The 27213-nt window shown below is 34.3% G+C and overlaps 1 protein-coding gene across 1 annotated transcript in view; it reads right to left on the bottom strand.

Annotated features, from left to right (window-relative positions):
- LOC145292193 (cilia- and flagella-associated protein 65-like) overlaps window positions 1–27213 on the bottom strand; it is a 2765874-nt gene that overhangs the window by 1686143 nt on the left and 1052518 nt on the right. The window contains exon 19 of the mRNA XM_080138498.1: window positions 3602–3773. Within this exon, the coding sequence (XP_079994624.1) occupies window positions 3602–3773 (172 nt within the window). The remainder of the gene's footprint in view (window positions 1–3601; window positions 3774–27213) is intronic.

The following is a 27213-nucleotide window of genomic DNA, read 5'->3' on the forward strand; positions in this document are numbered from 1 at the left end:
GCAGGCCATACTAATAATACAATTGTCAAATATTTAAGATTTCTGTCCCGTCATGGCTGACGGGATGAGAGCATACTACCCTCATGGATTAAATAAAGAGTTTCATTCGAAATTCCATACAGATTGCCAAGTTCAACAAGATAAATCTGGCGAATGTCGAACACATCGGGTAAAACGTTGTAAGAATAACTCTCAAGGCGAGAAACATTAGTGTAAATAATCAAAATTATCAATCCTCATTTAAAAAATTCTGAAACAAAACAAACTTTCATAATCTTTTTTTTTTATTATTCATAATGTAACACTTATGAAAACAAAAATCAACTGAAGGTTAGGAGGACGTTGGACTGTCATTTGAATGATACAGAACATTAAAATAGGATTAATAATGGTGAATAGAATAAAAAGAGTGATATTAGTCATATTTCTGATGAGTTTTTTTCTTTTTTAAAATGATCATAGTCTGTATGAACTATTTGATTTGAAAATGACCATAGTCTGTATGCAAGCAGTCTCATGGTAAGGTGTTTCACAGATGGAAATTTCTTGGAGAGAAACTCTATTCATGAAAATTTAATTTTATGTTTGATACATGGAGAAAATAAGGGAAATTCTTTGCAGTTGTAGTAAGAAGACGAGTTCTTGTTGCAAATGTAAAATGGAGGATACAGAGATTGGACATTTCATGAAATTAGAGCAGAGAAAGACTGGCCACATCTGCTTTGTGGAAAAATAAAGGTAGACAACAGGAGATCTCATAGCCAACTATATTGCAAAGTCAACTTTGAATTCAGTCAAAACAAGAAAGATTTCTCCGAGTGACACCTCCTCAGATATGGCAGAAATACTCCATCTTAGGACATATCTGACTCATAGATGAAGAATTTTATCTACCAGAAAATGAAACTGGAAAATGCAGTATTAACATTTTGAGATGATGATTGCTGTGAAACGAACATGCCACAGGAATCGTCATTTCAATTTAAATGAAATCTGCGTTTTAATGTTAAATTCTCTCAGTAATTCCAATTGCGATTAAGTGAACATGTTCAACTAATTTGCAAAACAGATGATACAAAAAATATAAAACTCATCATTGTTAAAAAAAATGGGCCAATATATATATATATATATATATATATATATATATATATATATATATATGAGTGCAGTTAACACAAATCTAGAAAAAATATATGGTTACCAAATAAAATATTCATTTTAGAGAGGAAGATCTTTCATTGAACAAAATCTTTTCAAAACGAATGCACATTATATTATTTTTGTACTAACGAGTCATCATTTATCAAGGTCAAAAGCTACACAAGGATAAGGAAAAATGAGATGGGTTAATTGTCAATTGAATGATATTATGATGAATATTATGAGAGGATTGAAAGTGATTAATGAACTGAAGAAAGTGCATTTAATTAAAACGGATTTAATCGATTGTGTATGACATGATCTGCATAAAAGAGTTAAAAAATAACAGAGAAAATAATGAAAAAAGCATTAAAAATTAAAAAAATCATTTTGAAAATGTTTAAATGAGCAGGGGCGTGCAGAAGGGGGTGCTTGGGATGCCCAAGCATCTGCCCCTTTTACTGTTTTTAAAGTGGCCTTTTCAGGGAAAATGTATTAAAGGCCTGTGCCCCGATGAAACACCGTTTTTATTTTACTTAAGCGCCTGCCTTGCAAATCTTTTCTGCATATCACTGTAAATGAAGATTGATTATTTGAGTTATTTGAACAGAAGTTCTCATCTTGGATGTTATTTTCACAACGTCTTCTTAAACTCAGAAAGATGTATGGGATTTTGAACAAAACCCTTTATTCAATCCATGGAGATAGCCTTGACAAGATAGAAGTATTAAGTGTCTTCTTTTCTTATATTCTTAGTATCGTCAGTATTGAACCTTCAAGCAGTCTGCCAAACTCAATTATTGCTTAGCACTTTATCCTTGAGTCCATCTGTCCACATCACTTACATAAAAGGATACGTTTGAAATTCCATACATATTCCCAAGACAAACCTGAAGAGGGTCGGAGATTACATCAGCCATAACGTTATAAGAATACCATTCAAGATGAGAATAGTAGCTCAAAAGTACAAGGTGAACAGATTTATTTAATAATTGCTAACTTGAGATAGAAAGTTCTGGAAATATTGTAAGCCATCAATGATTTATAGAAAACCAGAGAATTTTTGTTTGGCAGGTCAAGTTTTCATCAATCAATACTTCACACTAAAAGTACAGCGAGAACTACACCACCACTTGTCACTTGTGGATCAATCCGGGCATTCTGTGCCTATGACACCCCACTGCACAATCAGGATCTGCTTTATTATGTGACTCTCCAACAGGTCTCCCACCGCTATTAGCTATGTATGTTCAAATTCAGGATGTGCCCTCAATGAACCTTAATTCTTCCTCACAACTATCAGTGAACAGACAACTGCCAACACCTGAACCATTATCTCAAGAATTGCCGGAAAATTTGGATTGTATTTTGGGAATATGATAACAAAATCTCACTTTTCTGATAATACAAATATGATTATCTATAAACAAATAAATCATTCAGTATTTTACCTTTTTTTTTTTTTTTTACACAGTGATCACCACTTATCAAGGCCCGGAAGCCACTCAGGGATAAGGGTTATTGCAAGTACATTACATTAGTGTGGAGATTTGATGAAGTGTTTAATTAAGGGGGCGGTTCATTAGGAATTTGTTAACGTTGGACTTGAACACATCCAAGTTGTAGTCCGGAGGGAAGCAGGCAGACGGAACAGAGTTCCACAGGCGTGCACTTCTAAGAAAGAAGCTTTGTTCATGGAATCCGCGTTTTGATTTAGGCACAGATATAGAGTGGGGGACATTTTTCACAGTGGATTCAGCTAGACGGGTGTTTTTCGTGAAAGATTGGCGAGGGGGGACCAGAGATTGGAGTTCAGACGAGCACCTGCCATGGAAATAACGATAAAACAAGGATAGGCTCGCAACGTCTCTTCTGTGGGAGAGAGGTTGCAGGGTAGAGAAAAGGGCATCCCCCACTAAGCCACGAAGTCTATTTTGTACTCTGTCAAGGCATGATAGGCTGTTTTTGGCCGCTCCTGCCCAGATATGGCAACAGTATTTCATCCTTGGACATATTTGGCTTTTATATAGATAGAGAATTGCATCAGTAGTGAGATATCTTCTGGAGCGGTAGAAGGATCCCACCATCTTTCCAGCGATCTTGGCAACAGACTTGATGTATGTGTTCCATTTCAGATCAGGAGTAAAGGTCAAACCCAGAAGCTTGTCAAAACACGGGGCCACACCCAGACGAGAGCCATCCATCACAATTGATGCCAGCTGGGGATCAGAGCGTTGATGATGTAAGGATAGGAGTTTGGTTTTGGATGCATTAAAGGTAACCAGCCACATCTTCCCCCACTGAACCACGCGCTCGAGATCAGAGGAGAGAGAATCAGAGAGAACTTTGTCATTTACCTGGAATAATCAGTCACCACTCATCGTGAATTTAGATGATGATAAAATGGTTGCGAGCACAAACATACGATTGTAAAAATAAATGTAGAAAAAACACTTACTCAGAATGATCAATGTCAAATTCGTAAAATAACGGTGTTTTGCCAGTGTTGAAGATCATGAAAGTTTTGTATGATGCTTGTTGTAAAGATGTTGATGGGAAGCAGATGTCAGTCTTGTCCAAAATTACTTTTTTGGCAAGAAATGTTTCGCTTTCAGGTGAAAAAGTATGTCCTGTAAAAAGAAAACGGAAGGTTTCCTCATTTGGTTCAATTGATACAAAAGTAGAGATAAAAAACACAAATGTTAAAGTAGTTCATCAATTTTCACTGTTCAATTTTTATATGAAATCATATTTTCAAAGTAAAATTTTTCTGTCATAAAAAACTTTATTTAGAATTGAATTTTTAATTGATGAATTTTATTTCATATATTCATAGTTTACTGTTTAAGTAAATTTATGAGTATTATTACATCTCTGATCTAGTTTCGAGTCCCAGCACTAGGATTTAGGGTATAGTTTCACTCTGTTCCGGCTTGGTCAAAGGCAAGAGAGTCCACCATCAAAAATGCGCCATCTAAGTATATCCCCTTAAATGTCAGACTCATGGGAGCAGAGATCCTTATATGATACCGAGTCAGGTATGGGGCCAAGTGCTTATATTCTCGTTAGAGCTTCCGTCTATAGTTAAAGAATGAAGCAAGAATGGCAGGCTATTTTGGCAGGTGATTAGAAAGCATAAAACTCCAACCAAAGCAAGAAAAATGGGAAGGAAGACACAAAATCTAGAGAATTAAGTTTTATCATTTTTTTTTTTTTTGTTTTTATTAAAAAAGATCAATAACTCACTAAACGACACTACAAGAAAAATAATATCAAATTAAAGAAAGAAAGGCAAATATGATAGAAGAAAGTCTTTCGAAATTCTCAGCATCAGGAAAGCCCGTTGGAACTAACATTCACAGAACATCGGAAAATGACAGTCAATGACTTCCTCAAAAAAATCTTACTTTTCCATTAAGTATATTTTTGTAAACTCACACTCACACTCCCTCTCTGTCTCTCTGTCTCTCTGTCTGTCTCTCTCTCTCTCTCTCTCTCTGTATGTGCATGTTTAAACAATAGACTGTTAATAAAGGCCACAAACCTATATGTAATAAGAATACTAAAAAAATTCTATGAAAAATTTTTCATTCATATTTTTAATTTTCTGTTATGATTTTCAGGTCGAAACAGATATTTAAAAATAGAAGATATGTGTATTCTGCCACATGGCATTTTCTGATTCTAATGCAATTTTTACCATTGCAGACATAATGCTTTATTTAACCATTTTTCATACAAATAGAAAATATCTTCTCCAGCTAAGAATTCCTGAAAATAATCTTTGCACTAATATTGTAATTTATTCTTAAGGAAAAAAATCTTTGCATCTTGAGAATAGCATTTTACATATTTAGATGAAGAGTCTCTAAAAAGTTCTGTTTGTTGGTTAATCACACTTAAATTTGAAATAGCATTTTTATTGGCCTGTTAATGTTTTTGTAATATGGAGTCTGGTCAACACCTTAGATAGGGGACCTTTTTTGGAATATGAGGTGATGTATACAAAACGTGGTGGTAGAGGTTTGGTAAGTTGAGGAACGACTACTAATCTGCATTTAGAGGGAGGTAACGGTGGCTTAGTGTATAACAATGTAGACTGCCAATCTGTGCGTGCCGAGTTCAAATTCAATTCATTCCACAAAAACACTTTTATTCAGGAATGCTCGCAACCTTCACATAGTCTCTCCTGTAAGGAAGCAATGACTTTCTAAAAAGAATTCTAATTAGAAAGATATTGGGGAAACGAATAGCAATAATAATCATTTGATTCTATGCTAAATGAATGAATGATGCTCAGCATCTGTGACTATAACGGATAGTTTCATGTAATGTATTGTGATCCGTGTCCACCAGACAATAGATTATATTAATGTTTAAGATGGGAATAGCATTTTTGATGTGCCCAACCATCTCTATAAATTCTTTCATTCGCCCATCATGCTTAACTTTGAAATAGCAGTCTTAACTACTTCCTTACTTGCACATTTTCATCACTAAATGGGCAGATGTAATGAATGTATCTCCAAAACATTCTTCTTTTTTTTTTTTAAATCTTTTTACTCACAAAGGATTCTGAGTTTCATAAAAAACAGATATTACACAATATTGTTGTAAATATTAAAATTTTCCAGAAATTTGCAATCATTTTGCACCTCTGTTTCTACATATTATTAAACTATTATTTATTAATAAGCGATATAATAATAAACTATTATTAGTACTTATTAATAAAACCAGATTCTTATGCAGAATTAGGACTGTGTTATCATCAGAATTTTCCGGAAAGTAGTTTACATAAAATGCAGAAGTTTTATGATTTTCTTTTTGCTCACATGCTGACCAATTTTTTCAATGAAAAATATTATTTCTGTTATTATCAAAATAATTCAATAAAAAATTAATTAAAAAATGATTTTTGTTGTTATAAAAGGAAATACAAGGAGTGATTATTAGACAACTTTTACAAAAGTTAAAAAAATTCAAATTCAAATCAAGAAAAAAACACTCACTGTAAGGTAAGCTTCATGAATAAATATTTATTTTTTTTCATGAATCAATTGATAGCAAAGAAAAATAATTCATGTCTTTATGATTTGAACATTTTTATGATTTTTTTAAATCAAGATAAATATTGAATTTATTTATATAATGCACTGCTTTCAGATCAGTCAAACATTACACACGCGTGCACGTATATACTTTACACATTATTATTATACTATATATAAATATAGACAAGATAATTCCGCAACCACTACCACTATTACTTTATTTATTTTATGCGAAAATTCATAAACTGTGACATATGCTACAACATTGTTCTTACATAATAAAAAATGATAAACCTCCTTACTTCTATGGTATCTTTTTTATTACTAATATTATTATCATTCTTAATCATTTTATATAAGAGTAAAGAGACTTATTTTTCTATTTAATTTATGCATATGTTTGTGGTGTGTCAAGACATCTATTATATAAATTTCACTTGCCTGTTTAAATATACGTATGTATGTATGTATGTATGTATGTATGAATGTATGTATGCCCAAAACTTTCGATAGAGGCGACGGATTTTCACGAGGATGGGATCGTTTTGAAGCTTGACCCTACGGACGACAAATATCGAAAAATTGGCTAAAAATACTAACCTGAACTGGACAGTTTTCTACAAGGAGAGTGTCGTTTTTTTTTGGTTTTTTTTTCTTTGCATAACCATTTTTGCAAGTCATCGTATCAGTTGGAATGACTTTACCTATTTACACATTCCAAACTTCCGGTCGCATCATGGAGTAGGATTAGGACGTCAAGTTTTCTTTCACTTTCTTTTCTGCTTTCACATCAAGGGTTCGAGCCTGCATGCCTACTACCACTCTTTCTTTTTAATTTTTTTTTGTTCAACACACACCTCCAAACACCCAGACAACGCCGGGCACCCAGGCTAGTACATATATAAATTAGATGGCTATACTGATAAAAGATCTTTCTTTAAATGCTCACATTGGTATAACAATAGATTAGAGAGTAGTTGAATACAAATACAGTGAGGAGGAGATTGTGAAATGTATAGAGAGATAAGCCACTTATTCAGTAAATCATATGCTGTGGCTGATTAAAACATTTAAAATAGAATTCTTTTCAAACATAATTCGATCTCAGAAATAAAGTATATGTGCATGTTGAATTTAAAAAAACTTAGTGAAACAAACAGTTATCAAATCCTTTTTGTATAATCCGGTCCGTCTCTCTCTCTCTCTCTCTCTCTCTCTCTCTCTCTCTCTTATATATCATTCGGGCCCTTCTCTTCTGATGAAAAGCATTTAGCTTCGAAATGCCATGGCCTAAAGAGGCTTCTTCTTCTTAATTTTCTCCTTTTATTTTCTTTATTGTTTTGATGATATAATAAAGCTATATATAACTTTTATTTTTCATCTTTCATTAATTTTGTTTTACATAAGCATTAATATGTCGCTACACATTCATGAGCATATTTCGGTCAGCCAGTAACTAGAGACCTCTTCAGGCAATATTGCTTATAAAAAAATTTAGTCAGTAATGTAAAACAAATAAAAAGTATATCTTGCCCTTGGTATTGAGCACTCTTGTATTAACCTCATTAACACATCATTAGTTACTTTACCTCTGGGAAATATTAGCCTGAATTATATATATATATATATATATATATATATATATATATATACACTAGCGGGGGGTACCCGGCGTTGCTCGGGTGTTTGTAGGTGTGTGTATGGAGGGGGGGTAAGTAATAAGCCTGTTTAAATATTATAAAACAGACGATGTTTAAATAATCGGAAAAATCAAAACAAAAAAAAAAAAAAGCGGAAAAAAAATTGCACAAATAAACCTGTCAGATCGAACCTGCAATCTTAAGATAACAACGCTGTGTGTGTGTAGGGGGGGTAAACTAAAGAATAAGCGAAGTAATAACCCTGTTTAAATTAAAAGAAAAAAAAAAAAAGCGTTGCCCGGGTGTAAAAGAAAAAGAAAATAGTTTTAGTCGGGAGGCAGGATTGAACCCAGAAGCCTTGATGCAGAAGTGGAAACAAAAGCCAACCATTTAACCGTCTCAGCCACGAGTAAGAGTAATTGATTAGCATATTAAGTTAAGGCTTATAAGCGAGTGAAATAGGTTTGATTGATAAGTAGACGCTAAATGGGGTCACGCAAGAGCGTTAGGATGATGTGGCAGTATTTTTAGTTTTTGCTTCCCCAAGATGATGGTGAGGGGGTGAAGCAGCTCCCCATTTAAAGGGGATTGTCCAACTCGAATAGCAATTGTATGATATAAGGAGAAACTCCACATTGATCAAAAGCTGATTGCTTTCTGGACGTTTTGGCACGAAAACCGAGAACACAACGTTTCAATTTAGTTTCACTGCATTTATACTAAAAAGCCAAACAAACAGGTGACGCAGTGAAATAGCACAAATCTTATAAAAGTCGATGTAAATAAATCTAGACGCGACACGTGTTCGCAAATCTTCGATATATGATTTAGACAGTATATAAAAAGTTTTAAGACATAGTAAGCCCCTCGAAAATGCCGGCGAAAAAAGCCTTTGCGAGACATACATAAAATGATCACACACATTTTGCCTTTTATATATACAGATATATATATATATATACATATATATATATATATATATATATATATATATATATATATATATATATATTGGAGCTTAGCAGACATAAGTCGACTGAAAATGCTCCTCTATGTATGGGCAAATATACATTTAAATGTTAAAGTCAGTCAATTTTTCAAGTTTTGATATTCATCTGTTAGCTCAAATGGTAACAAATAAGGCTAGAATGCTAAATGTTTTAGTTTTGATTCTAGCTGATGGCGTCCAAGTCATTTTTTTTTTAACTTTTGAAATAACTACTATATACTGGGTACAATATAATAATCAATAAAAAAAATTTGCTCTATTATAATAAATATGAAATCTGCATAAAAAAATATCATATTAAAGCGTATTTTACAACCAGGCAACGTGGGGCGGCATGCTAGTATATAATATGCATGTGAACAACATATCATGATTCCACTACTGTGCTCAGTTCAATTTATTTCAGTTTTAAATAACTTCAGCTTAAATTGAATGTTATTTGAAACTCTTATTTATATATTTTTACAGATTTTATGAACGAATTCTTCTGAAATTATTGCTGAAAATGAAAACTTTAATGCATTATATATTCCAAAGATATTAAGCCGAAGATCTAAAGATAATTTCCATAAAAATGGGTGGTTAGAAAAGCCAAATCAAAGTCTGAGAATTAGTAGTTGAGAGTTCAAACTTTCCAGAAAGCTGATTCGATGTTTATTGCCAACACTATGTTAATGACCAACACATCAAAAGAATAAATAAGAATATAAAACCGCTTAGAAAGCTTTGATTCGGTAGAGAAACACTTTGCCAATGTTTTCTGAAAACTTCACCAATCACATACAGCATAGACATTAATTGACATTTTAATGCACACACACACACATATATATAGGCATAATTTTTTCTCTATGGCATACTTCATTGAATAAAAGAGACGTTTTTTGTCTATTAATTTTATTTTCGATCATTTCCAACTTCTGATTAACAGTCTTCACTTCTGGTGGGAAATAGCTGATGTACGAGGGGGTGTGCAATAAGTAATGCCCCTGACCCACTTCCCATAGCAGTAGAGCAACGAAATTTGGCACAGTTATTAGTCTTTCTCTACATAGGAACCACCCAGAGTTATGCATTTCTCCCATCGTTTGATGCCACTCTGGAGACCATTTTTGTAGAAACCCCCCAGGTTGGTCCTCCAACCATGACCTGACTTCAGAAATCAAGGCTGCATCATCTGGGAAACGCTTTCCTTTCAAAAACAACTTCATAGCTGGGAAGAGGTGAAAGTCAGAGGGTGCAAGGTTAGGAGAGTAGGGAGGATTTCATAACCACAAGCCCGTGCTTCTGATCTGACGACATGCGAGTTGTGGACCGGGGAGGAGGGTAATTTTGCTGATCTTATCCCACCTCTTGATTTTGATAGCTTCCCTTAATTTCCTCAAAAGTGAAGCATAATAGGCTCCTGTAATTGTGGTACCCTTTGCCAGGAAATCTGTCATCACTACTCCGTCCTCGTCCCAGAAGACTGTGAGCATGACCTTGCCAACGGAGGGCTGTACCCTTGCCATCTTTGGAGGTGGTGAGTCCAAGTGCTTCCACTGCATTGACTGGGCTTTGGTCTCTGGATCATAGTGATGGACCCAGGTTTCATCCTGTGTAATCAGTCTTTTGAAAAACTTTGACTCATCTTCTTGGCACATCTCCAAATTCATCCTTGAGCACTTGACGCATTCTTGCTTCTGGAATGGTGTGAGCAACCTGGGAATACATCTGGCAGACACCTTATGCATATGCAAATAGTCATGAATCATAGTTTTCACAGACCTTGTACTAATCTTGACATCTTGGGCTATTTGGTGAATAGTAATGCACCGATCTTTCAAAATGGCAGCCTCAACTTGACGGACAGATGCCTCATCAATGGCAGAAGGGAGGGCGACCAGATCTGGGAGCTGTTTCCACAGACTTCCGGCCATGTTTGAATTCATGATGCCAACGTTTTACAAGGTCATATGATGGAGCATTATCACCATAAGTTTCTTTCATTTCATCAGAAGTCTACTGTGGTGTGTGTCCTTTCAAATACAAAAACCGGATCATTCAACAGGCTCCATTTCACACCTGACTCAGTTCAAACACCTGTAAAACAGAAACCACAATTAGTTCAGAAGTGGGTCAGGGGCATTACTTATTGCACGCCCCTCGTAGTCACCATATTTATTATAAGTCCGAGTACTTTCCAATCCTTCAGGATTCATCATGAGGGATAAATTAATCTTATGATTTTGAACAATTTATTAAGTTTTTTTTTTTTTTAACTAATCGACTAACCAACATTCCTGTGCTCTGTTTCAATTTAGGAAAATTTTAGTTGAAAACACATCTATACTCGAACAAACCAATAATAAACAGAAACTTGAAATACTAAAAGCATTACTAATAAACTCTAACAAAAAAACAAAAAAAACAAAAACAATTATTAATAAAATAATGTTTAGCAATAGTAACGACATCCTGAAGTGTTTGTGGAGTTATTTTAAGAGTTTTGCAAACATTTCAGGTTGCTATTAATTTTAACCTATAGAAAAAAAAAGGATAAAATAATTAATCAATGGAAAAAAAAAAAAAAAAAAGTTTATAAATTGTTCAAAACTAGTTAGATTAATTTATCCCTGATGACGCATCATAAAGGATTGGAAAATACTCGGACTTATGATAAATATGGTGATTACATCAGCCAGTTCCCACCAGAAGTGAAGACTCTTATTCAGAAGTTGGAAAGGATCGAAAATAGAATAGACAAAAAAGTCTATTTTATTTAATGAAATATATATATGAAGAGAACTTGAATGTCTACTAGAGAGAACTTGAACACATACTAGACACTGTCCTTGCATGTTTCAGGTCTCTTTGTATAGAGGTTTGTTAGGACAACTTTGCATGATGATACCCCCCAAGAAAACTCTGACTAAATATTCATTTGATAAGTGCACCTTAGTTAAGTGATGTTGTCTATAATAACAGCATTAAGCTGGATACTCTACCATATTAGATGAATTCTTGTCTTGGAATCCAGTTAGACCAAGAGACTAAAAGAAAGATATACTATTGTTGTTGTGTCAGCGTCCACCATGGGTTGGTTGAGCAGCTCCTTCAACTGAATTCTCTGCATCTTGTTTAAACGCTGCACATACATGTCAGTTTGAAGCTGCAGTCGATATCAGATCCTGCCATTTACAGTTCCAGCGGAGCATTCTGTAGAGGCGAGAACACAGGATGAGATCGGCATCTTGCTTCACTATATGCTAAGCTAGGTTTTCAGGTGACTACCACATTGTTTCTTCTAACCCTGGGATGGGGCTAGGTTAATGGTGGCATGGATGTAGTCATCTGGTTGCTGGTGAAGAGTGTGACCAAACCATCCGAGACATCTCGAAAGATTTGGCATAAACATTGGTGATTAAAAACTTTGAGCCTGCGCAGGTTACAAACTCGTACTGACCATTCTCTAAAGATATACTCAACTGGTCAATAAGTGAAAAGAAAAGTAATACTGTTATTTTTTTTTACTAATTCAACGTTTGAGAGAACAGGAAACGGTAATGGTATATTCAAATATCTATGCATCTCATACAGAGCAACGTTGAACCTGGTCACTACTAAATGGGTGACTATTTTGAATTTCCAGGTAATGTATGTGCTCTCCGCTTATCTCAGCATTGTTTCCAGTCATCCTGAACTTCTCTTCGCAACTGGACTGAAGCAGCGCCGATTCAGGAGAGGTGTGGTTGGTGATTGTGTAACCCGTGCCTCACAATTACACGCGCAGACTAAACGGTGACATCGATCATATAAAGATCAAGTGTTAGTTCGAGAAAGGGGGCCCTTGAGTTTTGAGAGCTTCGACTGAAGTAAAATGAAACAACAAAAAAAAGTTCAGGAAAATAAAGCTAAGATTTTTCTTTCTTTCAAGACTGTAGTGGAGTCGGGAAAGGTGAAAATAGGAAAACACGACGACTGGTGAGAATATGAAGAACATTTATATCCAGAACAGGGTTAGTGATACAGGAAGATTAGTAAGTCCACGGGGAGTCGTCTCTGTACGACATCCGGATAGCTCTCATTGAGTGGTCTATACTTGCTGCTTATATGGCTAATGGATAAGTCCATCTTAGTGATTATAAGGGTGCGTATGTCCCTACAACAAAGATTATATATGAATTTTGTATACATGAATTGTTATATAGCTATATACAGTTTCTATTGGATATATCTGCTTTTTGCATTCCTGAAATTCTTGTGCATTTAATTAACATTGAGGATAGGATATATTTATAACGCTATATACTAAAAAAATAGTATTTTCTTTATTTTTACAAACTATTTTGTCGGACAATGTACGAGGATCATTCCAAAAGAAAATCACCCTATTTTTTTAATTCAAAACTTGAAGAGCTACAAAGACGGGAGTGGTGCCATTAAAACAAGCAACTTTTGTTGCTCTAGAATTTATTTTTCTACATAGTCACCACCATTTTCAATGCAATATTGCCAGGAATTCAATGATGCGACTCTGCCCCTGATGCATGTCTATTACAGAAGTTGCTTTCTAAGAGTCTCGCACTATCAATATCTGCAACAGAGAGATTAAACTTTCAGTTCATGAGCATTCATGACCTGAAAGTAATCATAACAATGTAATTTGCAATCCTCTCAGATCCATTTGGATGGAATAAAAAATAGGAAGCAGTACTTTTAGAACGGCCCTCGTATATTTTTAACTTTCTGTAAAGTCATATCTAAACAATTATGATTGTACTCGTACTGATCTAAAAAGAAAATGACTTTTTCGTGCCTTTGTTTTTTTAATATTACACTTCAAATAGTCCTGTTAAAGCAGGCATGAAAAGTGATGGCCGAATATTAATTACCATAAAGTTGAAATGAATATTAAACTGTTCCTTTGTATTTTAATAGAAGAAAATCTTTATTAAGTTTGTGAGTATTATCCTGTTCTGAAATAATACATTACCTTTTTTATTTTTGAAGTCACTGGTTATCCCTTTATAATAAAATTTAATGAGATTGACGATAGTTAAATCAATGAGATAAAGTTTAACTAAATCTCACATCACAAAATTAAAGGAACAATTTTGATTGCTTAAATTAGCCATTTGCAATGTCAGTGATTCGGTTTATTCGACTATGGAAATATCCCAATCAACATTAAGATTGAAAGCAGTTTATTTGAATGACTTCAACACTCAAACCAGTAGTATTGTTACCACAAATACGTTTCATAGCTAAAAGGATGCAATAGTTTCAGGTTTCTGAACAGGTGGAAACCATACAAAGTTAAAATATAAAGAGACGTACCATGGTTTCATTACAGTGGATCTGCCTTTTAAAATGTTTTTAAAAATTAAATATCATCAGCAACTCATGAAATGAAAAATAAATCCAAGAACAGGATTCACAATGAAATCACTGGTAAGAAACCAGTGAAATGCATTTGGGTGAACGTTTTGGGGAAAGAACCTTTTCAGTGAAGGTGGACTATAATCTATATTGGTTTTAATCATAGCTAAGTATTGTTGAAAGTGGATGTTGTTTGGATTACTGTTTTGAGGAAGTATTTAAATTTAGAGGCAATGGTGTGTAATCTATTTACTTGTACTTATAGTGGCATTCATACGCGATGGATTGAACTGGCTTCAATGGTGTTGACCACATCTCACATCAATATCATCCACCCTCGTCGGTCAGCAACAGAGTCGATGGCATGATCCAGCCATTCATGGTTCCAGCAACTGACACAAAAAACATGAGGACCTGACAAGATTTCCATATCTGTCTTGACCGTTGTGAGCCAAGTCTTAAGTTTGGTGCTTCTTCCAACCAGTGGGTGCATTGGGCACCACCAATTGATGGACGAACACATCCCCCGGCTGGTGCAGCACATGACTGAACCACTGGAGTTTCCTTTTCAGGAGAGTTTCCTCCACGTTAAGGATGTTAAATCTAGCACGTATGGTCGAGTTAGGGATCTGGTCGGAGAAGTGAATGTGCAGGATATGGCGGAGGTGGTAGGGATGGAAGACTTCAAGTTTATGAAGATCCTCTCTGCACAGTGGCCAGGTTTCACATCTATAGAGAACAATTATTCTGATCATAGCATCATAGATCTGCAACTTTGTGGAACGTTTTATCTCCTGGTGAAACCAGTCGTTTTTGAAGACGGATGAAGGCTGCTTTAGTCAGCTTGATACAGATGATGATTTTGTCTTTCGCTTGATCAGTAGCTGTAAAATTGATGCAAAAATATTTTAAGCTTTCGATCTCTTCCACAGCTTCACCATATAGGTTAGTCACTCAGTCAGGTGGGAGGAAGTTACTAGAGAGAATTTTCGTTCTAGAAGCATAGATTGTTATTCCAACCATTTTGGTCATGCGACTGAGTGCTTGCTAGACCTACGTGTAGGACTTGCCAAGGATTGCAATGTCATTGGCATAGTCAAGATCAGTGACCCTGGCACCCACAAAGCCAGCCAAACTCTTCTCTAGGATCCAGCCGATGATGTAGTTAAATAGGATGAGGAAGAGAACACATCCTTATTGGACGCCTGTTTAAAAACAAAGGAAACGGATTCCTGCCCTGTAATACCAAACACTCTTGAGTACACACACACAAACACACACACACATATATATATATATATATATATATATATATATATATATATATATATATATATATATGCATTTAAATATATAGCACTTGATGAGGTTTAGAAACGTGGCCAAGAAGCCATCATGGTGCATTATGTCCCAGAGGCTTCTGTGATGCACAGAGTTGAAGAACTGCGATCTGTTTGATACTAAATAAGTGGGGTGTATTTCAATTGTAAAGGAGTATAAATTTAAAGATTCTTTTTAAAAAGAGGGGCACATATAAGTTTAAACTGAAGATCATAATTGTAGTTTCTTACCTAGTGGAGGTAGAGGTTCTGTAAAAGACAGAGTATCTTATACCCCACTTAATATTAGATTTTTGTTTAACTGGAAGTTAAAATTAATAAATATTTATTATTTACTTATTTATACAAATAATGAAAGATTTTCTTTACACCAAAATCAAATAAAGATAATTAAAGTAATGGTTTTTTGCTTCAGAAAATAGGCATAAATTTTCCCGATTCTGATACCTGTACCCCAGAAAGTTCTGATTTTTTGAATTCTAAATTCTGATTGATCGTCCCAGCACTAATATATATATATATATATATATATATATATATATATATATATATACACTAGCATGGGTGCTCGGCATTGCCCGGGTGTTTGGAGGTGTGTGTTGAGCAAAAAAAAAAAAAAAAAAAAATGGTAGTAGGAAGGCAGGCTCGAACCCGTACCCCGAAGGAGGAAAAGAACATGAAAAAAACGTGACGTCTTTGCTGTTATGACTATTGCCAAACCGAAAGTGACGTAGGTTTAATTTAAGGCCAGACAATCGAAAAGAGAGGATGACTTTCGAAAATATGGGCGAAAAAAGCGACTCCTCCCCGTAGAAAAGTGCCCAGTTGAGGGTAATAAATTAATGTTTTTAGCCAATTTTTCAGTATTTGTTGTCTGAAGAGTCGAGCTTAAAAACAATACTGATATCGTGAAAATCTGTCGCCTCTGTCGAAAGTTTTAGGCAGACAGGCAAACATACATAGATTTATATATTTATAGTGCAATTTTCGACCCAAACCGATTAAAAAGCTTGCCCTATCTCTGAATACCCTTTATGTAAAATTTCAAATGTTTAGACTAGAAATTGTCTGAGTAATTTGATAGAGACCGCAGAGGTCACATTTTTTTAAACTTTGGCCCCTATTATGACCCCTTAACATTTGCTTTGGGCTCAAATCAAGTTATTAAGTTAGATCCATGTTCAACGAACCTATATCTAAAACTTTAAGTGTTTATACCCAAAATTGTGAGAGGAGTTTGGTAGAGTTCTCAAAGGTCAAATTTCTGGATGACAACTGATTACAAAGATTTTCCCAAATCTCAGTACCCTGTATATCAAATTTTGAGTCTGTAGACTGAAAATTGACAGAGGGAAATGTACATTATATATATATATATATATATATATATATATATATATATATATATATATATATATATATATATATATTAAAACGTGAAAAGTCACATAAACTTAGAAGTAAAATGGAAAATGTTCCAGTAAAATTTTATGATGATAAATGTTAGTTGTATATTGGTGAGTGCCATTATGGGAAGACAAGTGTGCCTGACTAAGGAAACACATATGAGTGACAACTGCACGCAAGTGTAAAAAATTTAATAGTTGTCACTGTCATAAAACGAGATGAAAGGGAAAGAACTAAAAGGATAATCAAGTATTCTTTTAAGAGCTACATCTGGATTGATGAGTTGAGTGGGTGAAGATGAAAGCAATCATAATTAAAGTAAGATGTTAGAAGTTTTCTGAATACCAAGCAATGACCGATTTATTTATAATCCTATTCTTTGAATTTCATCAACCAGGCAAAGTTATCAGTGGCTTGTGAAATTCAACATTTTATATTTAAGGAGACACTTCTGATTGGGTTGAAATATAAACATTTTAGTATTTGGCACAGATAAAGAGTGGAGGAAATTTTTGATAGTGGTTTCAATTAGACAAGTGCATTGATGAAAGTTTGGTGAGGGGGGCATAGATTGAAACTCAGACAAGCACTTGCCAGGAAAATAATTATAAAGACAGGCTCTAAATGTCTCTTATGTGAGAAAGAGGTTGCAGAGAAGAGAAACGGACATCCTCCACTAAGCAAAGTCTATTTTGAACTCTTTCAAGGCAGGATTAGGTGCTTCTAGCAGCTCTTGCCCAGATGTGGTAACAAAACTCCATCCTTGGACGTACTTGGCTCTTATACAGGAAGAGATATCTACTAGAATGGTAGAACGATCCGTCCATTTTTCCAGCAGCCTTGGCAACGGATTTGATGTATGTGTTCAATTTCAGATCAGGAGTAAAGGTCAGACCTAGAAGCTTGTCAAAACATGGAGCCTCCATAAGACGAGAGCCATTCATTTCAATTAATGCCAGATGAGGATCAAAGCGTTGATGATGGAAAGATAGAAGCCTGGTTTTAGATGTGTATAAATTAACCAGCCACCTCTTTCCCCACTGTACCATGTGTTTAAGATCAGAAAAGAGAAAAACAGAGAACTTATTGTTTACTGCGCTTGAAGTGCTGCCATAGATGGTAGTGTCGTCAGCATAAATGTATACAAATGATCTTAAGATATGATTTTGGAGATCATTGATGTAGATCAAGAAGAGAGTTGGGCCCAGGAGGGACTTCAGCATTAATACTGAGAGCTTCTGATTTCTGCCCATTAACCACTAATCTTATGAACCTATCAGAGAGAAATGATTATATAATTGAGAAGACATTTCCAGCTATACCATAGCTGGAGATCTTGTGGAGTAGACCTTTATGCCATACTCTATCAAAGGCCTTTAATATGTCAAGAGCAATTCCCCCAGAAAAAAGCCCCCATCAGCAGATTCACTAATCCTATGATATAACCGTTAGCACATCTGTGGTAGATCTGACGGAATGGAAACCTTATTGCATGTCACTAAGAAGGTTATTTTTGATGAGGTGGTTGACTACTTCACTATTTAACACAGATTCCAGCAACTTACTCATAATACACAAGAGACATACATGGCATACTGATGAGGTTCTCCTGGGAAGCAATTTTCCTTAAGGCAATGTTTAAACAGCTTTGTAAGTACGGTAGCTAGTTCTGGTTGAAGCTTTTTCAACACTATAATTGAAATGCACTCAGGACCAATAGCTTTACTGGAATCAATGTTTGTGCAACATCATGCACAGATATTTGTATGTCGCATAGCATGTTTTCAGATACAGGAGGAAATATGGGGGTTGGCGATCTTGATCACATAATGTAGAATTAGCTCCAAAGTTTTCGACAAAGAGTTTGGCTTTGTCCGATGCTGACGAGATTACCTCAGTCCCATTGATGATTATTAGGATAGAGTACATGCTTCTGTTTAGGGCCCTGTTTGCTATTTGCCAAAATTGGTGCGAACATAGCAACTGCTCAGCTACTGTGGACTTTATGGACTGAGCATACAACTTTCTTGCGTTCTTTATTACTCTTTTACAGTGGTTGAAAGCGGTTTTATTCTCAGTACATCTATTATGTTGGCAGCAATGGAAAAATTGATTTCTGTGCGCAATGGCAGCAGCGCATTCTGAAGAGAACCACAGCTGGCTGTTAGGTTTTTGCTGGAATTTTTTAAGGGTATGAAGCGGTCCTTACCTACAATTAACCATTCTGTCAGGTCTGATAGTATAGAAGACACATTCTTCTTAAACATGGAACGCAGAGGTAGATCTGATATAAATGTATGGAAGCTATCCCAGTCAGCCATAGAGTATCAATCCACTGTATGTTGGAGAAGTATATCGAAGGACTTATTACATTTCGTTTTTATCTTAACTAATACAACCGAGTGGTAGGAAGATCCCAGTGGTAACAGAACGGAGGCTGAACATAGCTCAGGGTGAGTTGTGAGAAAAAGGTGTAGGAGACTTGCATACTAACCGTCAGTGTCGGGCACACCGGTGGGTTCATGAACAATCTTTTACCTATAGCTGAAATCTTAAGCTATTCATTATTATGAAATACAGTCATATTTGTTATTGTCAAATATATAATTGAAATTGGCTCATGTTATTTTACATATTTTTAACACAGAAAGACAAAACATTTTAAATGGTTAACATTAAATAACATAAAATACTATAAATATAAAATCTAAGTTAATGTAGATACAAGCAACTGGGGACTGCTTGTGAATTCAATATCCCCTTGACACTTTCTCCTTTAGAGGAAGCCAGTCCAACCCGCCTAGAGTGAATGTTATACAACAGGAACAAATTCAGTGTATATATATATATTTTAAATTAAGACTCATAGCAGCTATGTGCAAAGTGTAGTATCTGTCCTGGTACTAATCTCATCTTTTTTGTCCCTGATCAGAGAATGGGAAGTTCTTCTAGACTGAGATAATTGTTTCAATCGAGAGTGGCCCATGTTGAGGGGATGGATTTTCCTCATATTAAAACTAACTTTGTGTCTAACTCAGTGGAAGGGCAAGTAAGTAGGAACTCATGTAGAAGCAAATCATTATTTTAAAAATCAAATTAAGATTTATTTAAAAGAAAAAGACCAAAATTTGAGAACCCTTAAATAAGACAATTACTCTTTTTGTATGAGAACGTTATTTTATGTTTTGTAATGAGATCATGAACCGAGCAATCTGGAAACTACACTGATGTATAATTGAGACAACAGAAAGAAAGTATGACCCTTGAAAAACACTAAGGCTCTTGCCAATTAATCTTCTCCTATATAATATTTTGATTGCAGAAATTCCCCGTTGAAACAAAGTACCATAGGTTTGCAACAACAGATGCCACATAACACTTTATTATGTCTAGACTATTAGCTACTATCTTATGTAATGTAAGAACATTTGAGACAAATTTAGTCGTTATAATAAAAGCATATATTTCATTCTAGGAGCAACATCATCACAATCGCAACCATCTTTAGAGAAAGTAGTTCCTATTTTTTCCTCTAAATAATAATTCCTCCTACCGCTGGGCGGTATTCTGCACTTTGGACAAATATGCGGTTTCACCCTTCATACCTGGATCATAAACTCATTGACACAGCATAATCTTTCCCTTTCCAAAAATAATCAAGTCTCCTCAGACTAATTCCACTCCTGATTGGATGAGCTCTGGCCATGCCTATATTCCATGTTAATGGTATTAGCATCCTAAAAAAGCGCTGATGTACTATTCAAACATGGCATCGCAATGATACCTACTTTTGCCCTATGAGTGAATTGTTCACTCACTTGCTTAGTACATTTTTTTTTCAGTAATTAATTAAATTTTTTGCAAACATAATAACGTTTTTTTTTTTTAGATAATTCACTTATATATACTTTATTTACACCTATATGATCTACTAAATTCTCTGGCTGTATATCTTCTTGCCAACTCTCTCCCCCCCTCTCTCACTTCAAAGACAAAACAACAAACATTTATTCACTCGCTCGCTTTGTATCTCGCTGTATATATTCTTCCCATATCATAACTGGAAAAGTATTTTTATATTTAACTACATTATGTTTTAAAAGCACACTTATAATAAAAAAAATATATATAATATGTAATCTTTTTTAGTAATGGATTTCTTAGTCTTTTATTGCATATCTTTTCAAATAACTATGTTTATCTATATTAATATCTTATATATTTTTTCAAACTGTTTAGATACTTTCCATTTTTTGCTTCCATACCTCTATTGACAGACCTTTACGTGTGTTTGAAAGTTAGGGTCTTGTTTTAGTTACATTTACCGATTTTTTACACTGATTACCTACGCTACAGTTTTAACATAAATTACATTACATAGAGAATTAAATTCAATGGAGTATTTTATTTAAATTTCTATTCCAGATTGATTATCGGGATTGCAGATACGTTATTTTGGGGGAGGGGGTAAATTTGTACATTAGGTCCACCTTCACAATTTTCTTTAGAATGACTACTTTTAAAAATTTGTGACTATGCTGATTAAGAAAATCTCATTCAAATTTTGTGGAGACAAGTACTTATAGAGATATAAACATTTGTATTATGCACTGTAATTCACTCACTGCTAGGTTTGCACGCATGGGCAATAAACAAATCTACCTCTCTACTACCAACACTGGCACCCCACCATTTGCAGGTTGTATGGTGACAACGATTATCATGATTAAATTTTGGGGAATTATTTTTCCATATCCCCATCCATTAAAAAGGGGGTTGTCTACTCCAAAAGCCATTCTTTATATGGGAGTGTTGGGGGTGTCTATTCCGAATGCCATTCTTAAGATGTGAAGTTTGGTGACGTTTATTCAAGAAGCCGTTCTTTACATGGGGGGTATGGGATGTCTATTCCAAATGCCATTCTAAACATGACAATACTCAAAGAAGTGAAATGAAAAAAGTTGTAATTGTTTTGTTTTACACGTTACAAAAACATATAAAACTGGAATTAAATTTAATACTATTGGTGGAAGAGTTGAAAAGAAGAGGAAGGCTTGAATAAATGGAAACAGCTAGGATTGCGACAACTGATTTCAATCACTTTAAACAGTCCATATACAATGGGAATCCCTAACTTCTAAAACTTCTGTTTTTACTTTTCATTTTCTAATGGACTATTTTTCGTACTTTTATTAATTCATACTGATTTACGCATTCCCTTAATTGCTTTTTTTTTTTAAATTAAAAAATTACATGTATTTTATTGCTCCAAACCAGCACAAATCGTCAATGAAAACCAGTTTACTTCATTTCGGCCACCGTCGCCAGTGGCCACCAACAACAACTGTAGTATATTTTTTTTGCGAGTGGCAGGGGGGAGGGGATGTAGGCTTCGACTGGGCAACGCCAATTGGCGGGTCCTGCTAGTTAGACATAAAGTTGAAACACAAAATATGATAAAAGTGAATTTCTAAAATTGCTAACTTATCACCATCTGAAGCAATTCATTTGATCATTTTATCAAATCTGAAATTGTATTTTAATGCAACGTCATATCTATATAATTATAAAACTCTGTGGACTGTTCGGCCCTTCTTTCTTGCTTGCTTGAATTTTGTTTTCGACGATCGGGCGATTCGATCAATTAAAAATGGATGGCAGTGTAATATATATATATATATATATATATATATATATATATATATATATATATATATATATATATATATACTAGCAGGGCGCCCAGCATTGGCGAATTGTAAAATATGCTTAAATATAATATCTTGATTAATGCAGATTTCATATTTATTATTATACTGGACCCAATATATAGTAATCATTTAAAAAGTTTAAAAAAAAAAAAAAAAATGACTCATGTGCGACCACTGAAATGTTTAGCTTACAATTTATTTTTTCTCTACCGTTAATGATTGAGTTATTAAGAAATGTTTGCTGAAAGGCTAAAAATTAAAACATGAACCAATAGCTACTACGTTATGCATGTACATTCATAATGCCAGTATTCAATCTTAACCTGGCAAGTTTCATTACTTTTAATTTTCACACTTTGTACCAATTTTCCGGGGCTAAAACCCAAATAGAAGTTTTGCATGGATTCAGATATCTTATATATGAAGTTTCATGTCTGTAGACCAAAAGCTCTAAGAGGAGTTTGTTATGCAAAATGTTTTAAACAAAATATATACGTATACATAAATATATATGGAAAGAATTTTGTATTTACTATTAAATTAAACAAATAGATCGGGTTTATAGTTAATTGTAAACATTTGCCATTATATTACCATAAGATAAATTCCTCGCTATAATTGTTTTTATACCTTCTCTTGCCTCTAATTTTGTTTATGTAATCCAGCTACTTCAATATATAAGTTTTAAGACATAAAGATACATAAATAATAAAACTAATTGATATTAATTATGATACATCAACATAAGATTAAATAAAATAAATAAATTTTAATCAGTGGTCTTTTAGATGCCAGTATTACTGCGTATAATATACTAGCAGGGTGGGGTGGCTGGCTTTGCCCAGGTGTAAAATACGTTTAGATATGATATATTTGTCTAGATTTCGTATATTTTATTATAGAGTCTTGATTTCAAAAGTTTTAAAAAAAGTATTTAGGTGCCATCAGCTAAAATCGAAACCGAAACTGTAGCATTCAAAGCTGATAACGTTACCACTGCACCAACGTGACACGTATATAAACTGATTAAAAATTATGACTTAAAAATAAACTCAGATGAATGTACAAAATGTTTAACGATATTTTCAATTTTTATTCATTTTTGACCCCTTAAAAACAATTTTAACCGGTTAAAGACCCATAAAAGAACGCCCCGTAAAAAATCCCATCATTTGAAGCCGCTACCACCGCTCTGCACCTTTTAGTTTCGGAGGAAATAGAGTTTGAAAATATGGAGACAGACAGATAGACATATAGCCGTTTATATAATATATTAACTATTTATTATATTAAACTAATAAAATGTAGAGTAATAACTTTTGTAAACTGGATATATTTAAAAAATTAAAAAACAAAAAAACATAATTTTAATCTATTTTATCATTATTTTTATTTGAAGTTTGACTATTTTAATTATACTGAGCTTTAGTATAAAATATTTATAAAGGAGAGTATCTTATTCTCATATAAAACTTAAAATCTGAGATTTCTCATTAAATTTTCATAGAATTTTAAATTGAATCTTTATTTTTACTTCAAACGAAACTTTTAACAACAAATTTAACAAAGATTATCTTGAAACACAGGGCATAAAATATCCAGTGACAAATGACGTTAACCTCTAGACGAATTGCAGACAGTTTAAAAAAACATTGTTCCCTACTACTTCCGTTTTTCATATTTTACATTCAATTAGTAGATTAACTTGCAAAACACACTTGACGTAATTTAATTAACGAGGGTTACTTTCATTAATAACTGATTAAACTAGCGCCCCCTTTCTTATAAAAAAAAACATTCATATCTAGACTATTTTTTCTTCTTCCTTTTCTTTCTTTTCCTCTTCTTTTTATTTTGGTATTCTTTGGAAACTTGATTAAAGCTAACGATGGAAACTTGATTAAAGTTAACAAGGAAATGACTATCTACACTCCTCCAAAAAACAAAATCATGAAGAAGTTCAGTTAGTTCAAACATCAAAATCTCAGAAGCTCGAGAAAATCTCAAGAACATCTCCTCTATGTACTACTGTCACCCTTATCAGAGTAATATGAAGTGAACAGCTGCTAAAAAATCTTTCGACCATGCTTATCTTGAGGCAGAAGAAGCTTATATTAATGGGAAAAATATCTGACATTACCTACCTTATATCAATCAACAACACTTTGAAGCTTGGAAAACTAAATGAACTAGCGGGAAAGGAGTCAAAACCTCCACCAACAATCAAAGGTGGCAGCTGCGAGCAACGGCTTGGTAACTGGCTTTCTCATTTCAAAAACCTTCTTGGTAATCCTGCAAATCTGCCAGACCATGTGTCCCTCCCAAAAATTCAAATTAGTGGTGCTTTGAACATACCAACAAGAGAGTACACCATTGCAGAGTTAAAATGTGTTCTAAAGAAGACAATGAACAAAGCTCTTGGTCCAGATAAGATTCCAGCCATCAATTACTTCTCGACCTGTGTAACTATCAAAGACCAGCCACGTTTCACTAATCATCTGGCTACGATGGCAAATCATTCCCATTTCCAAAAAGGGTGACTTGACACTACCAACAAATTATCGCGGTATTTCATTGCTTCCTATAGCAGTGAAAATCTATAACAAGCTTCTTCTAAATCATATTGACCCTAAAGTGGAGCTCATTCTATGCAAAAACCAACATGGTTTCGGCTCAAGTCACTCCATTCTTGGATAAATCCCTACATTGCAAAGAATAATTGAGGAAATCACCTTCTGCAGTAAAATTGCAGCTTTTATCTTTGTAAGACTTCGACAGAACCTTTCGACATTCTGGCTGATATTCTTCAAGGTGATACACTTGAACCTTTCCTTTTCATCATTGTAATAGATTACATCATGAGTATGTCTGTGGATACAATCAATGACAATGGACTGATGTATCAACCGAGAAGAAGCTCATGTAATCCTGCATTTTACATCACCGATGCTGATTTTGCTGATGATATTGCACTGTTGTCTGACAGCCTCATTAGAACCCAGGCACTCCTATCTTCTCTTGAATCAGCAGCAAACTGTGAAGGGCTTCATCTGAATGCTACCAAGACTGAGTGTATGCCAATTAACATTCGCAACAATCACGAAATTAAAACACTCATAAAAAACATCCTCAAATGTGTTGAAGATTACAAGTATCTAGGATCACACATCAGGAACTCTGAGAAAGACTTTTACATTAGAAAGGGCATGGCATGGACTGCTTCTAACAAAATGGATAAGATGTGGAAATCCAATCTTGCTCGCAAAGCCAAAATCCAAGTTTTCTGTGTTTGATTAAGCCAATCTTACTCTATGGATCTGAAACTTGGATTCTTTTAGCAAAACAACAGCGTCGTTTGGATGGATGTTACACACGTCTTTTGATAAGAGTACTCAATCTCTCATGGCGACATAACTCAATTCTAGAAATGGTATATGGAGATTTACGGAGAGTATCACCCTCAGTTTGCTAGAGACGTGTTCAGTTTGCTGGGCATTGTGCAGGTGCCACAGATGAACTTGTTTCATTTGTACTGTGGAGGCTCCAATCATCTCACACTCGATCACGTAAGTTCTCCGGATAGGATACGAGATACATTCATCTCTAAGAGAGATCATTTGGGTGCTATAACAGATAAGGTATAATGGAAGGGTGCAGTGAGTTCTATCTCGTCTGATGCCGCATGATGATAATGTGATAATGGTGATGATTTTTATACTCGATTTTCATTTTCGTTAAATGAACTGGCCTCGAATAAGAACAGAAGTATATTGTCGCCTGACGACGTCTGTTAAGACTGAAACAATAGATTTATTGTTGTGACTTATGGTAATTTTGTTTTCATAAATTGAATAAAATAATATATATGTGAGTATGTGTGTGTTTTGTTATATTTCTATGTAGATTATTACTACTGGCTCGTAAAGGAAAAAAGGCACCATGCTTTATTTTATAATATAGACATTATTCTCCTTTTTAAAAGGAAATATCAATAAATTACAAACAACTACATAATACTGGGCTGCTTTAACCTTTTGTTGAATAATAGATAAGATATCACATCGTATAGTGTCGCCAACATTCAGGAATTGTTTGTGCACATATAAATTTTGGCACATTTCATCGTTGTCCATAACTGAATTGTATTCATTTGCTTTGAATGCAAAGAATATGATATTATCTGCAATATGTCCTCGGCATACACAATAGAGCTAGAATTTGGCAAGCATGAGGAAATAATAAAGGAAATCAGAATCAGCCAAATGTCCGCAGAATATTTCTTGCAGATTTAAATGGTTGGCTTTTATATCCCCTGCTTTAAGCAAGAGCTAAGAGGATATTTGTTTTGTATTTCTGCAAATAACCATCACAATGGGTGAAACATAGTATGCATAAAAGAGATGAAGATGAGTTGACTTGTTTGTTTTTAGTACAGATTAGGTAGTTTTTTTTTTTTTAGTACAATTAGTTCAACAACTTTCTGTCTCTCTTTTTATCTCTCTAAGCACATAGTTTTTTTTTCAAAACTGACCCATTTTTAACCTCCTT

This window comes from Euprymna scolopes, chromosome 13 (assembly GCF_053919585.1).
Source record: "Euprymna scolopes isolate OS-2025 chromosome 13, ASM5391958v1, whole genome shotgun sequence".
Taxonomy (NCBI): Eukaryota; Metazoa; Mollusca; class Cephalopoda; order Sepiida; family Sepiolidae; genus Euprymna; species Euprymna scolopes.